Here is a 14,740-nt window from a genome sequence, read left to right as displayed (position 1 = left end):
ATGCTGAATTATTCATCAGGCTTCCACAGAATTTTAGCTAAAGCAAACTAGGTAAAGTCCCTTTCCATTGTAACAATAATTAAAGCTTTAACTAGTCCTACTGTTTTCATCTATTATGATGGGCCTTGACAATGAAATAACCCACTAACTGTCATTTAACCATCCACCCATCCACCAGTATCTGAGTGTGTGCCATACGCCAGGTCCTCTGCTAGAGCCATCTGGTAGCTCACTATCTTAGTAAGATGAATGGCAAGACAGCAAAGCAGTATCAGTCACCAAGAAAAAAAGTCACATTCCAAAATTTATTTAGATTTATGTACTTCAGACTGAGATAAATCTAGATATGCTACTTATACAATATTTATTACTATACTAGATAGCTATGCAATACTTTTGTAAAGTTGCCAAGGATCTGAAACACAAGGAAATGAAAAACGTGGCAGTTATTTGTAGCTATTCTGAAGTCAACCTAAGTCACAAAAAGAAAATATATAATTACTAGGAATATTTTTAGAAGTAATCATCCACTCTAATTTTTAACACTTCTTTTAGAAATAAAGTTGCAAAAAGAAATGCTCAAAACAATTTTTTTATTCTAAAAAAACACTTAAGTAAAAAATCACTTGTAATTAAAATAAATGTCACAATTTATGAGAGCATAAAATAAAGAAAAGGAACTACCTAAGTAATGCTACTGAACTTCACTTCTGGCATGCGTAGTAGACACCTGTCCTCCCAATGGAGAAGATAAAGAATTTAAAGCCCAGCTTAGAATCAGGCATGAATACCATTCATAAAAACATATTATCACACTATCAACCCAGGACCAGAAGGCACAAATAATGGGTTGTGAAGAATGAAAAAGCATCACTGGCTCAGGTAAAATCCTTGGAACAATTCCTATCAGAAAACCACCCAGGCCAACTAAGTCAGTGTCTGATATAAGCCAAACCAGTGCTACTCACAAATGTTCTAAGGTCTGTATGTTACCAGTGAGTTTACACCAGGGTGTAGACCAACTAGGGGTCTAGGTTGCACAATTTGGGTCAGCTAATTTTTGTTCCCAGTAAGACTTCGTGAAGGAAGAAATGCATTGATGTACATTCTATATCTTTTCACAGATCTGTGTGAGCAGCTCTGGGCTATACAATTCTGCAGTATAAAAGCTACGTCTCTTCCTCTAGGGCTGCAAAACCAGGAATTTTGATGAACTGAAGACAAGTCTATTTATTACCCTAAGTGGTGAGCCTCTATGACGCTGACGCAACAATTGTTTCCTGCTCCATTTTACCCTGTGGAGACAGGATGGGTTGATCCAGTAGGTGGGGAGTTGGGGTGGAGGGGGCAGTACAGAGAGACACTTTGGGGAATAACAAATGACAATTTCATCAATCAGATGCAGAATGAAAAGGGTTACAGAGGTGAAAACTGTGGAAAATTCTCACAAATTCTAATGACAACTGTAGAAAAACTTAAGTTGCAATTACACCAAGAAATGAATGTTTCTTTCACAGGTTTAGGCACTTTGGGTTGTGAAGAATGAAAAAGCCATGTGAAAACACAAGTTACCATTTCAGTGACAAACTCCCTAAATTATAAAGAACAAAAGCACCTTTCCTCAATAGCACTGATTTTTCTACATTCTATTACCTTTTGTTGCTAATAATGAAAAACCAAAGGGTTAAATAAAAGTGGTATTTTACTCTGTAATATACATAAAGGAGACAATACTAAATTGGAGTAACTATACCAAAATCAATTCTATTACAAAGAACCTAAAATATACTAATCTTGTTTACTAATGGAATTGTTATAATAAGCACCTTTAAAATTGTTTTTTTTTACTTACATTTATAACCAAAGAAACCTTTGGGCTTCTTGCTGTCCAATGGGATGAATGTTCCTATGACGAAATCAGCAATAGCAAGAAGTAGAATCACCAAAAGAACAATCTGAGCCTAGAAATTTCAAATATTAAAAATCAAAATCAAATCTCTCATGTCTATACACTGATTCACTTTCACTACCATGTAACTTGCATGAGGGAAAGGATTACTGTCTTGTTTTCCCAGAGCCTCAAACAGTACTAAGCACAAAGCAAGTGCTCAAAAAACTTTTATTTTTAATTTTTTTAAACTTTATTTTTGAGACAGTGTGAGAGTGTGAGCAGGAGAGGGACAGGGAGAGGAGACACAGAATCTGAAGCAGGCTCCAGGCTGTCAGCACAGAGCCCAACGTGGGACTCGAACTCACAAACTGTGAGACCATGACCTGAGCTGAAGTCAGACACTTAACCAAATGGGCCACCCAGGTGCCCCTCAATAAACTTTTATTAAATGAAAAATCTTTGAATAACTATCCAAAAATGTTCAATATGCTCGGAAGAAAATGGATAGCAACGTAGAACCAGCCCATGTATTTCTGAAATTAAAGATGTGCATGCCCTCCAGTAAATCATAAAGCACTATAAATTCCACAATCTGTAGGCTTTTCATCCTTTGTGGTTATTTACTGCCCCCTCCACCTTAAGTACAATGTTGATGTGGGGAACATATCTGTTACAAACACAAGTTTTATACCAAGTCCAAAGACAATGCTGAATGTGTGACACCTGTAGGAAAAGACGAAGAAAAAGTACAGAAAGAAGACAATATCCAGGAGGAGGATCTAAGTAGCAATGGGTCTGGGGGAACAATCTATGAGAACAACCCCTCCTCCTGCACTCTTTTTGTTTTGTTTTTGTGAGGTGTAACTGACGTGTAACAAAGTTTTAGTTTCCTGGGTACCATGCAATGATTCAGTATTTATATACATAAATTGTGAAATGACCAGAATAAGTCTAGTTAATATCCTTGACCAGAGTTAAAAATTTGTCTTTTCCTGTGATGAGAACTTTTAAGATATACTCTCTTAAAAAAGCAACTTTCAAATATGCAGTAAACTATAGTCACCATGCAGTACATGACATCCCTATGACATTTATTTTAGAACTGCAATTTTATACATTTGACTCTGTTTACTATTTTGCCCCTACCCTCACCTTTCCTCCTCCACTCTTAACCTCCCAATAAAGTGGAGCAGATACTCCAGAAAACCTGTGTCATCTGTGGTAAGAAAAACTGCTTGAATGAGAATCATGTCCCAGGTAGTATGAAATTCTATTATTTTCAGTAAAGTCAACTGGTTAAATGTGTAAGTAAATGATTTAATTTTATACTAATGATTTAAGAAAATAACCCTTATTCTTTACAGTTTTCCTAATTTTTGATCTGGTAAACATTATCATGGCTCATATATAGCACAGATGTGTGATCTTACATGACTTAAAAAAGGAAACAAGAAGAAACCTAAAAGGACTTAGAGATCCTCAGCAGCATCTGTGTGGATGTGCATTAGTCAGGAAAATAGAGTTGTGCTGAGGAATATTTTCTCAAAGGTACAGAAATAATTCCAAATGGCCTGCCTACATGTTAACATGTGACTTCATCAATTCTTCCAGTAACAGTGCCCCTGGCTTATGTAGTTGGGATTTCAGAGAGTTCAATCGCAAGGAACAAGATTAACTTTTCTGATCTCTATGGGCACTAGTTTGAAGTTTAGTGCCCCTGTGTTAATTTTTGAAGTTGAACTTTTAAATAAATTACAAAGCCAAGAGTTTAATTTGGGCTCCTAACATACTGACCAGAGTGATTCTAAAGAATGTAAATTAAGATTAGGGGAAGGGATGGAAGGTAGGAAGTCAAAAGTTAGAAAGTACTGGGTTTAAGTGGATGCTGGAATGACTGTTATCTCCAAATATTCCTTACCTTGTCAGATAGAAGATAACCTGATACATAAATTTCTCTGAAAATGGCCACTTAAGGAATCTTCAAAATCTAAGTATATTACCACACTTAACAGTGGTCCCTAATAAGTTCTAAAAGTTGACATATTAAATATGTACAGATATTCCAGTGATGTCATTGCTTACTTTTGCTTCCCACTCCATTCCAGCTACCGAGATACCTAGAAGGATCACCACTGTAATGGCTCCAATAATTCGGATATCATTGATTTCATCTATCATAAGTATGGAATGTTCCTAGAAGAAGAGAATTATAAATGTAATGAACAATATTAGTTACTGAAGTAAACTATTTAATTCTTTTTTGAAACATTTCAGAGACATGACAACACCTTACATGAAAAAGTTAGATAAATGACTATGGAATGAATAGGGAGGCCTAAGGAAAAGGAATAAATAACTATGTACTATTGAGGTATCATACAATTATCTCAAGATATCAAAAATATGATCAAATTAATAATGCTGTATTTAATACAGATTCCATAAATCAAAAATGAAATTGGTAACAAGCAAATAAAAATCATAGTATGTCAAAGCAGTACCAACAGGATTTTTTCAAGAAATGTATTTTGTATTCACTGTGATTAGCCAAGTCATGCTTTTGAAAATGGCCTTTTATACTGTCTAAGAAATGAATACATTTTTGGCCAAAATCACACTCTTTCCACTCTACAAGTAAAAATGTTTGTGGTTTAATTTCAATGACATTAAAAACATGCTAACAAATTAAATAATGTAAAAACAGGAATTCATAATAGTTACATTGCTTGCTTTCTTATAGCCCTTGCTTTTCTCCATCCCTTTGGCCTATACAAAGAAGGTCAATGCCAATGTAAGTCTCAGTCCTCCTCAGATTTTACACTTCCTACTGTACTGCATATTACTGCAGAAGAAGAGTTACAGCCTAACCTAACATGAACAACTACAGGTATCTCTCAAGGTTCTTCTCATTTAAATATGCCAAATCCTATTTCGCTTGTACTGCTTTAACTACACACATCCCAATGCCTTTTTTAAACAAATGCTCTCCTGAACTCCAGAGCAGTATTATCAACTACTTCCTGGCCAGCTCTACTGGGATGTAACTCAGGTTCCTCAAATTAGACATCCCAAATTAAACTGCCCTGTGTTGCTATTTTGAAGTGAAGGCCATTATCCTCCATTTGAATCACCAACTGAGAAATCTGTATATAAACCTGAAAATCCTTTCTCTTTCTCTAATTTCCCATAAGCCCAACAATCATCAAGTCCACTCATTCAACATTTAAAAAAATCTTTCCAGTTCACTACACTTCTCCAGCCTCACTGGTCACTGTTTGAACGTATGCCAGCATCCCTCTCCCAGGATAGCTACAATCTTCTAAATGGTCTCCCTCTCCACCTGTGATCCCTCAGATCCATTCTCTACTCGAGGGCCAGGGGTTTCTTTAGGCACCAATCTGATCACACCCCAGCCCCTAACTCTGATCAAGATTAAGACCACAATTTAACAGCAAACAATACCTTTCCTGATTTGACCCTTTTTTTCCTCTCTTTAGTTTTAAATTTTTGTGCTCTAGTCATGAAGAAATATTTACAGGGTTTTTGTTTTGTTTTGTTTTTTAAACAAACCATACTCTTCCAGGCTTTTGTTTCCTTTTCTTCCCTATTCCCTTCATACGATGCCCCATTCCTCTGACCTGCCTGCTAACACCTAGACTCCCATCCCTGGAAAACTCTTCCTTACACTCCTGTGCTACCCCCTTTCTTGGACATAGGTTAAGTGATTACCCTTTGTGTTGCCAAGGTCTCCTACAACTACCCACTTGTGACATCGTATCGTCATTATTTTCTTTGTCTATCTTCCACACTAAACTTCTTGAAGGACGTATTTTGCGTCCATGACAGCTTTCCTAGCATCTAACATGGGGAGTGGTACATAACCCCCTCAATAAACATTTGGGAAACCAACGTCTAAAAGGGGAAATTACCTTAAGCAGCTCCACCACAGTTTCTGCAAATCCAACCACATACATAGCAACCGCAACAGCATTGGCAAAAGCGAAGATGAGGCCAATTGCGCCACCAAATTCTGGCCCTAGACTTCTAGATATTAAATAATACGCTCCTCCTAAAAGAAAGAACAAAAAAAGTAGTAAAGTTAGGATTTTAAATGTCAAACAATCCTTTTAATTTCACAAGAATTCAGAAAGCACATGCCTCCCATAAGCACAGCAGTTAAATTAACGAGCAAGTGGGTGAGCATATTTTCAGGAAGAAACAAAAGAATTCTTAACAACCCACTTCATTCATTAACAGTTCTCAACATCCAGAGAATTCTGCCTGTATCAAATATAAAATCATCCAGCTATTTAAATCCTTATTTTCTCTTCTAAAGCTTAGACTAAAACGGGCAACAGCCTTCTGCTCAGATTCACAGATACCAAGATCATCTCCCGATGGTTTTCTAAGTAGTGCTTTTAATGTTAATGTAACTTTCAAAATCACAGTTGAGATTATTTCAGTTACTTAAATTAATATGGGAATTTGTTGGTAATGTGAATATTAAGACTAAGCAAACTTCATAAGAAAATTTCACAAGAAACTGCAAAGAAGCATATGATGGTCTCCTAAATAGATACAGTTTATATTTTAATAAATCCAGCCTACATGCAATAGTCAACAAGGACATTAAATGAACTATCATGAATCAAGTGTTTTTCTAACCTAAATATTAACCAGTATTATGATTTTGAGTCAATCTAACGCTTAGCTCTAAGAATTCTTCTAAATTCTAATTTATTTATGGCCTCTAGGTAATTATCAAACTTAGTTTTAATAATAATGAAGTTACATGAAGTTATATACATTTTCTCTTAGATACTAATGAACTGTTTAGTTCATAAGACCATATAATGAAATGCCTTTTAATAGTTGAACATTTCTCCTATTCTTCTAGTATAATGAAGACAAATACAAAAAAAAATCCTATAGTTTAATAAAGTACTAAATATACAAACTTCATTTTGGACATACCTATAATAGGTCTTATAATTAATTCTATCAATTCTCTCAAAAAAAATATTCTATACTTTAAATCCATCCATCCCAAACTTCCTTAGTTACTTATTTTACCAATTAATCATTTCCACCACCTTGGAAATCTTGGGAAAAAAAACAACAACCTAATCCTATGTATTGATTGGTCTTATGTATTTTTTTAACTCATGTTTATTTTTTAATTTTTTAAAATGTTTATTTTTGAGAGAGACAGAGAGCAAGCAGGGGAGGGGTAGAGAGAGACAGAGACACAGAATCTGAAGCAGGCTCCAAGCTCTGAGCTGTTAGCACAGAGCCCGACATGGGGTTCGAACCCGTGAACTGTGAAATCATGACCTGAGCCAAAGTTGTATGCTTACCCGACTGAGCCACCCAGGTGCTCCTGGTTTTATGGTTTTTAATCAGATGAAATTACTTAAAAATCTCCCAGAAATATTTTTGAATACTAAAAAGTTCTAATGGACTTATATAAGGACAGTTTTTTATGTCAAATAAAGATCTTAGTGTAAGACTAAATCATAATCTAATTAATCACAGGAAAATTCCTAGAATACTCTAATTATCAAGCCTATATTTAACATATGTTCTCAAAATTGATTTAAACTATTTTTGTTTAATGCCAATACCAACAATGAATTACATATTATTTATCCTGATTTCATAAATGAGAAAATTAAGTCACCATGAAAGGTTAACTGAAATCAACAATGACTCATGGGTTTCAACAGCTGACAATATAAATTTTAAAATGAGAAACATAACCAACAGGACCTATAAAAGCAAAGAATTCATCCATCATATGCTTTATAGTTATGATTTCAAGTCTTTCTATTACAAAGAAGAAAAAATATGTATCTTCAGGTGCATTCAATATGTGGGAACAACGAGAGCGGGAAATTCACCTCAGGAATGATGAATAAAGGTAGGCAAATTCTGACATTCCAGAACTGTATTTTATCTTTTACAAATTAAGATGTGTAAACCTTAAAGTTTCATACCGGTTTTGTTAATTTTTAAAAGATTTGCATTTTTTCCAAGAATATAAGAAGAGCAAATGGATAATAGAAAATAAAAGAGCAGCTGCTGTTCTCCTTATACTTTTACTCCTGATGTAAATGTTCTCTGCCCCGTTTGTTTCACTTCCACTCTTGCTTCCTAGAGGAAACCAGTTTTAAAAGCTGTTTTCCTTTTTTTTTTCATTAGCATCAAAAGATAGTATTAAAGACCTACTACTCTCAGCCTGGTATTTTACTAATTGGCATAAAGTACGTATTTATCTTCAATTTAAATTTGCTTTGTTAAAAATTACACATTCTGGGGTGCCTGGGCGGCTCAATAGGTTGACTCTCCAACTCCTTATTGTGGCTCAGGTCATAGTCTCACAGTCATGAGATTGAGCTGTATGCGGGGCTCCATTCTAAGTATGGAGCCTGCTTAAGATTCTCCTTCTGTCTCCCTCTGCCTCTCCCCTGCTCGCACTCTTTCAAGAAAAAAAAAAAAAGAGAGAGAGAGAGATTCAAAAAACTATATAATTTGTGATAGTAATAGAATAATGGAAGAAAACCATATAACCATTTCAGAAGATGTAGGAAATACATGGCAAAATTCAATATCCAACCATGAACAAATATTCTCAGCAATTTAGAAATAGAACTTCCTCAATCTGACAAATGACATCTTCAAAAACCCCACTAACAACTTCTTAGTTGTGATATACTGCACTCATTCCATTTAAGACTGAGAACAAGGTAATGATATCTATTCTCACCACTTCAATTAAACACTGTAGTGGAACTCCTAGCTAATTCAACAAAAAAAAGAAAAAAATCCTAAAAATTGTAAAGACAAAGTGTAAGCCATGTCTATTAACTGATGATACGTCTGTTTATGTTTAGCCAGATCACAGACTACTGGGACTAAAATACAACAAGTCTATTTTATTTCTATATATAAGAAACAAAAAAAATGGAAAATAAAATTTACAAATACCATTTGACACAAAGGACATGAAACATGTAAGGACAAAGTTAATAATGTATATGCGAGACATCTATACAGAAAAATACAAAACAATGCTATCAGAAACAACAGATCTAAATATATGGATATACCATTTTCATCAACTGTAAGATTCAATACTGTTAACATAACCATTCTTCCCAAAAAAATTAAGAAAAAAATTTTTTTAATGTTTATTTATTATTGAGAGACACAGAGCATGAGCAGGGGAGAGGCTGAGAGATTGAGAGACACAGAATCTGGAGCAGGTTCCAGGCTCTGAGCTGTCAGCACAGAGCCCGACGCAGGGCTTGAACTCACAAATCGCGAGATCATGACCTAAGCCGAAGTCGGACACTTAACCGGCTGAGCCACCCAGGTGCCCTCCAAAAAGATTTTTTTTAACGATTTTTAAGTTTATTTTGAGAGAGAGAGTGAGAAAGGCATACAGAGAGGGGCAGAAAGAAAATCCCAAGCAGGCTCTGTGATGTCAGTGCAGAGCCGGATGAAGGTTTGGGTGTCACAAACAACGAGGTCACAGAGTATGAGATCATGACTTGAGCCAAACCCAAGAGTCAGATGCTTAACCAAACGAGCCACCCAGGCACCCCCCAAAATATTTTTAAGGCTGAAATCCCAAAGCCCCACTAAGATTTTATTTTATTTTATTTTTTTACTATTTAGCAGAAAACACCTAATTCAAAAATTTATGTAAAAATACAAACGACCTAAAAGAGCCAAAACAATCTTAAAAAAGAAAACCAAATTTGGAAGTCTCTGAAATTATAAAGCTAAGCAATCAATACTAACTAGCATAATAGGAGAAACAAAACTTATCAATGAAATAGCATATAGTCTAGACAAAAACACAATAAATTTTTCAACAATGGCACAAAAATTAATTCAACAGAGAAAAGATAGGTCGTTTCAAAAAATGGTGCAGGAACAAGTGGATACGTACACAGTGGGGTAGCAAGAGGAGAAAACCACAACCTCTGTCGCACTAATATTAAAAAATTCCTTTGATACTACTAATACTCAAAACCTAAGCTACTATAAAGATTCTAGATAAAACAAAGAAGAAGATCTTTAAGACCTTGGGATAAGCAAAAGATTTCAGGCCAGTAGATAAAAGCTGTACACGAAAGCACAAGAATCTGGATTTCATCAAAATAGTAAACTTCTACACTCTGAAACATAGCATTAAAAAATTTATAAAAATGTAGAGGCAAGTCAAAAACTGGGGGGGGGAAACCCATAATACACATGTTAGACAAATCACTTGTATTCAGAATATATTTAGAAACTCCTACAAATAAAAAAAGATAACACAATTTAAATATTGGCAAAAGATTTGAATACATTACAAAAGAAGATATACAAGTGGTCATAAGCACATGAAAAGATGCTTACCATAATTAATATCTACAAGAATAGCTATAATTAAAAATACATAACAAGTGTTGGCAGTAACATGGAAAACTTAAGTCTCATATATTCATGGTAGTATAAAATGGTAAAACCACGTTGGAAAACTATTTGGCAATTTCTTATAAATGAGACATATAAATACCCCATGAATCAACAAATCCACTCATAATCTCCCAACATGAATAAAAACATAGACATCGACACAGACTTGTCTAAGAATATTCTTGTCAAGCTTATTCATAATAGCCTCACACTAAAAATAACCCAAATGTCCAATAGGAACTAAATAAACAAATTATTGTTACTACAAATGTACAGTCATAAAACAGAGTAATATACAATAAAATGTATGTAGTAAAATACTACACTACAGCAAACTACTAACATATAGAACGACATGGATGAATTCTAAAAATATTATATTGAGGTATGACACAAAAAGAGTACCTTTTAGGTAATAAAAGCCCACCCTGGGCTAGAGGTGAGGGAATGATTATAAAGGAAGTTTCCAGTATGATAAAAATACTTTGTATTCTGATTGAGCTAGGTTTATATACTTACCAAAACTCACAGAACTGTAAACCTAAAATCTACATTTCACTATGTGTGAATTTTACTTCAATAATATTGTTCTAATAAACTGTAAATCTACTTTCAACAACTATCATTTTAAAACTTAAAAAGTATACCCTAGTCAAAATGATACAGCAAAAAATCGCCATGCATGTTAGACTTCGAGAGAAGATTAAATAGATCCCAAGCAAGTTCATCAGCTCACTGATTACAACAAAAGGAGTCAAAAGTTACCTTTAAGATGAACCATGTGTTAAAGTTGTTTTTAAAAGGCACTTACATTCATCTATATATCTTTCCGTAAAAAACAAAGAACCCAACCCTAATTCAGGATGAGCACAGAACACCTGCAAAATGAATGGACAGACTGGTGACCCAAATTTTTCATCACCACCTAGCACCCTCCCTCCTCTCCATTTACTTCTGTGGTTGCTGAAGTGTAAGCTCACGGAATTCTAGTACTACAAAGCAACTCACAGGTCATTAAGCCAAACCCCTCATTTTACAGGAGTACACAGAGATTCAGAGAGGTCAGTGAGTATAATAGGTGACTGGTAAAGCAATGAAAAGACCAAAGTGATCTGCTATTTCGTCCCACAAGTAAAATGAACACTAAAAGACTGCCTATTACTATTAAGAATTAATTTAAAACTCCATGGAAAAAAACAAAGCTCTATTACAATTGTACTTTAAACTTAGGCAAAACACTAAAAATCTTTTCCTCGGCTTTTACCTGAAATAAAAAATTTCATGAATGATAAATGGGTAACAAAGGTTTTTGCAAAGTATCCAACATTTTACAAGAAACCGACCTTATCCTGTTTCTTTTTTTAAACAGGAGTCATTGGATTTGATACCTCACTTCCCAGTAAAGTATCTTGCCAATTTTTGTCGTAACGCATTAATCAACAATTACCTTAGCTTTTGCTGATACGAAACATAAAAATGAAAAACCCATAATTAACCAGTGTGCATGTGCATGGTAAGGAGCAATTTTTGACTAGGACCACATTTACTAATCCATCTTTGTAGAAAGTGGAATTATCAGATACAACTATTACGAAACTATTATGAACATTCAGGACAAATGAATTCAACACAAATTATATAGAATCTTCAAAACTAAAGTACACAGAGACAAAAAACCCCACAAAACTACAGGCAGGAAGGGAGGAGCAGTACTTAACTATCTTTTGAACACGCACTCTGGATGTCTTACTACCAATTATGCCACAAAACAGACATTTCTTAAACCACACATGGCTCTTAGAAGTTCTCATCACAAGGGAAATAACATGTTTTTCTTCTTTTTCCCTTCTATCTGTACGAGATGATAGATGTTAAACTTATTGTGGCAACTAATTCACAATACCATGTAAGTCCACTCATTATGCTGTAAGATCTAAACTTCTTCAGTACTGTATTGTCATTACATCTCAAACTCTAAGAAAATAAAAACTACACATGGCTCGGTTTAGCACTGCATGACTCTTTTTACCTGCGAGCAGGGACTAAATGTTCATTAATGTGAAAGGTATTTTAATATTTAGAAACACCAACAAACCTGTCCAAGTCCAGTTAATTTCTTCTGAACTATTACACTTTCTTTTGTTGTAACTAGTGCTCTTCCCTGGATAAAAATTGCACAAGAAATCTTATTGTCCAAAATGATGTTAAAATATCAGTCAACAAGTGATCATCCTCAGTGCCTCAGGTATGAGTAAGACTGAACAAAATCAAATTTTGACCCAAGTTTTCTATGAAAATGAACTGCTTTCAAAGAGGAGCTTCAAAGTAATTCGATGTAAAATACAAACTAATTCAACTACGAGGTAGAAAAACAATCCCATATATTATTTGAAGGGTAATGGACTCAGTTAAAACAAAAGCTAATTTAACAAGGTGACACTGTGATGGGTTAATTTTATGTATCAACTTGCCTAGCCCTGGTGCCCAGACATGAGATCAAACATTATACTCTGAACGTTTCTGTGAGGGTATTTTTATTTCATTATTGTTTTTAAAGTTTATTTATTTTGAGGCAGAAAGACAGTGTGAGCCAGGGAGGGGCAGAGAGGGGGAGAGAATCCCAAGCAGGATCCAGTCAGTCAACATGGAGCCAGATACGGGGCTTGACCTCACCAACTGTGAGATCACGACCTAAGCCAAACCAAGAGTGAGATGCTTAACCAACTGAGCTACCAGGCAGCCCTGTGTGAGGGTGTTTTTAGAGGAGATTTACATTTAATTGGTGGAATGTAAATAAAGCAGTTTGCCCACCATAACGTGGGTGGGTCTCATTGCATCAGCTGAAGGCCTGAATGGAACAAAAACAAACCTCTCCATAGCAAGAGGGAGTTCTGCAGGAGACAGCCTTCAGACATCAACTGAGAACACCTTGTCTCTGGGTGTCCAGACTGCTGACCTACCCTGCAGGTCTTAGATTTCCCAGCCTCCATTATTACGTGAATCAAGTCCTTCAAATACGTCTTTCTAGACACAGACACAAACACACCTTATTGGTTCTGTTTCTCTGGACACCCCAACTACAAAAGTATTACAAGGCAAATATACAGAAATCCATCATATTTCCATATACCAGCAAGAAACAGTAAGAAACTAAATCTTACAATAGCACAAAAACCAGGAAATACTAAAAAATATCCTCAAAATCTGTGTACTAAAACTTTAAGAACTAGAGAGAGATAAAGCATATTTATGAAATGAGAGCCCTAACAGTTGTTAATTCTCCCCAAGCTGATCTCTATACTGAACCCAAGTTCATCTAAATTCCAGCAAGACAGTTCTCAAAAATTGACAAGATAATTCTAAAATATATATGGAAAGGCAAGAGAACTAGAATAGCCAAGGCAATTTTGCAAAAGGGCAAAGTAGAAGGAGCTATAATACCCAACTTCAGGCATTACTATAAACCACAGTACCAAGATAGTATGGTGTTAGATTAAGGGCAAATCTGCAGACAATGTACCAGGAGAGAGTCCAGAAACAGACCGACACATGTAGGGTCAATTAATTATTTTCCAGATTTACTAAGATATAACGAACATATAACATTGTATAAGATACACAACGTGATGGGGGCGCCTGGGTGGCTCAGTCAGTTAAGCATCGCAGTCTTGATTTCAGCTCAGGTCATGATCTCACAGGTTGTGTGTGGGATCGAGCCCACGTGAGGCTCTGTGCAGATAGTGCAGTGTGTGCTGCGGATTCCCTCCCTCTCTCTTCCCCTGCTCACTCTCTCTCCAAAAAAATAAACCATTAAAAAGACACATAATGTAACGTGCTGATACACATACATATTGCAAAATGTTTACCAGCATAAGGTTAATATATTCTTTACCCCACAGAATTTCCATTTGTGCTGTTGTTTTATGGTAAGAACATTTAAGATCTACTCTCAGGAACTTTCGAGTATATAATACTAATTATAGTCTGCATGTTGTATGTTAGATCCTCAGAACTTACTCTGCTTGTAACTTTAAGTCTGACCAACTTCCTCATCACTTCCTTTGCTCATCAACCCCTGGTAGCAACTTTTCTACAATCTGTTTCTAGGACTTTGGCTTTTTTAGATTCCACATGAGTGAGATTATATAGTATTTGCTTTTTCTAACTTATTTCACTTGGCATAATGCCCTCAAGGTTCATCTGTGTTGTTGCAAATGGCAACATCTCCTTTTAAGGCTAGATAATACTCCGTTGTGTGTGTGAGAATGTGTGTTATTTTTTTCATGCATTCATTCACTGATGAACACTTAGGTTGTTCCCAAGGCTTAGCTACTGTGAATAATGCTGCAATGAACACAAGAATGGCAACATCTCTAACAA

The 14,740-nt window shown here is 35.3% G+C and overlaps 1 protein-coding gene across 2 annotated transcripts in view; it reads right to left on the bottom strand.

Annotated features, from left to right (window-relative positions):
• The window catches only part of SLC12A2 (solute carrier family 12 member 2), a 106,596-nt gene that overhangs the window by 53,549 nt on the left and 38,307 nt on the right, over positions 1 to 14,740 (bottom strand). For both annotated transcript variants that reach the window (XM_015067424.3, XM_027076780.2), the window contains exons 5-7: positions 5,821 to 5,960; positions 3,974 to 4,084; positions 1,853 to 1,961 (exon numbers count right to left, since the gene is read on the bottom strand). In XM_015067424.3, the coding sequence (XP_014922910.2) occupies positions 1,853 to 1,961; positions 3,974 to 4,084; positions 5,821 to 5,960 (360 nt within the window). The remainder of the gene's footprint in view (positions 1 to 1,852; positions 1,962 to 3,973; positions 4,085 to 5,820; positions 5,961 to 14,740) is intronic.

The sequence above is a fragment of the Acinonyx jubatus genome, chromosome A1, assembly GCF_027475565.1.
Source record: "Acinonyx jubatus isolate Ajub_Pintada_27869175 chromosome A1, VMU_Ajub_asm_v1.0, whole genome shotgun sequence".
In the NCBI taxonomy this organism is placed as follows: domain Eukaryota; kingdom Metazoa; phylum Chordata; class Mammalia; order Carnivora; family Felidae; genus Acinonyx; species Acinonyx jubatus.
This window is presented reverse-complemented; position numbering and strand designations above follow the sequence as displayed.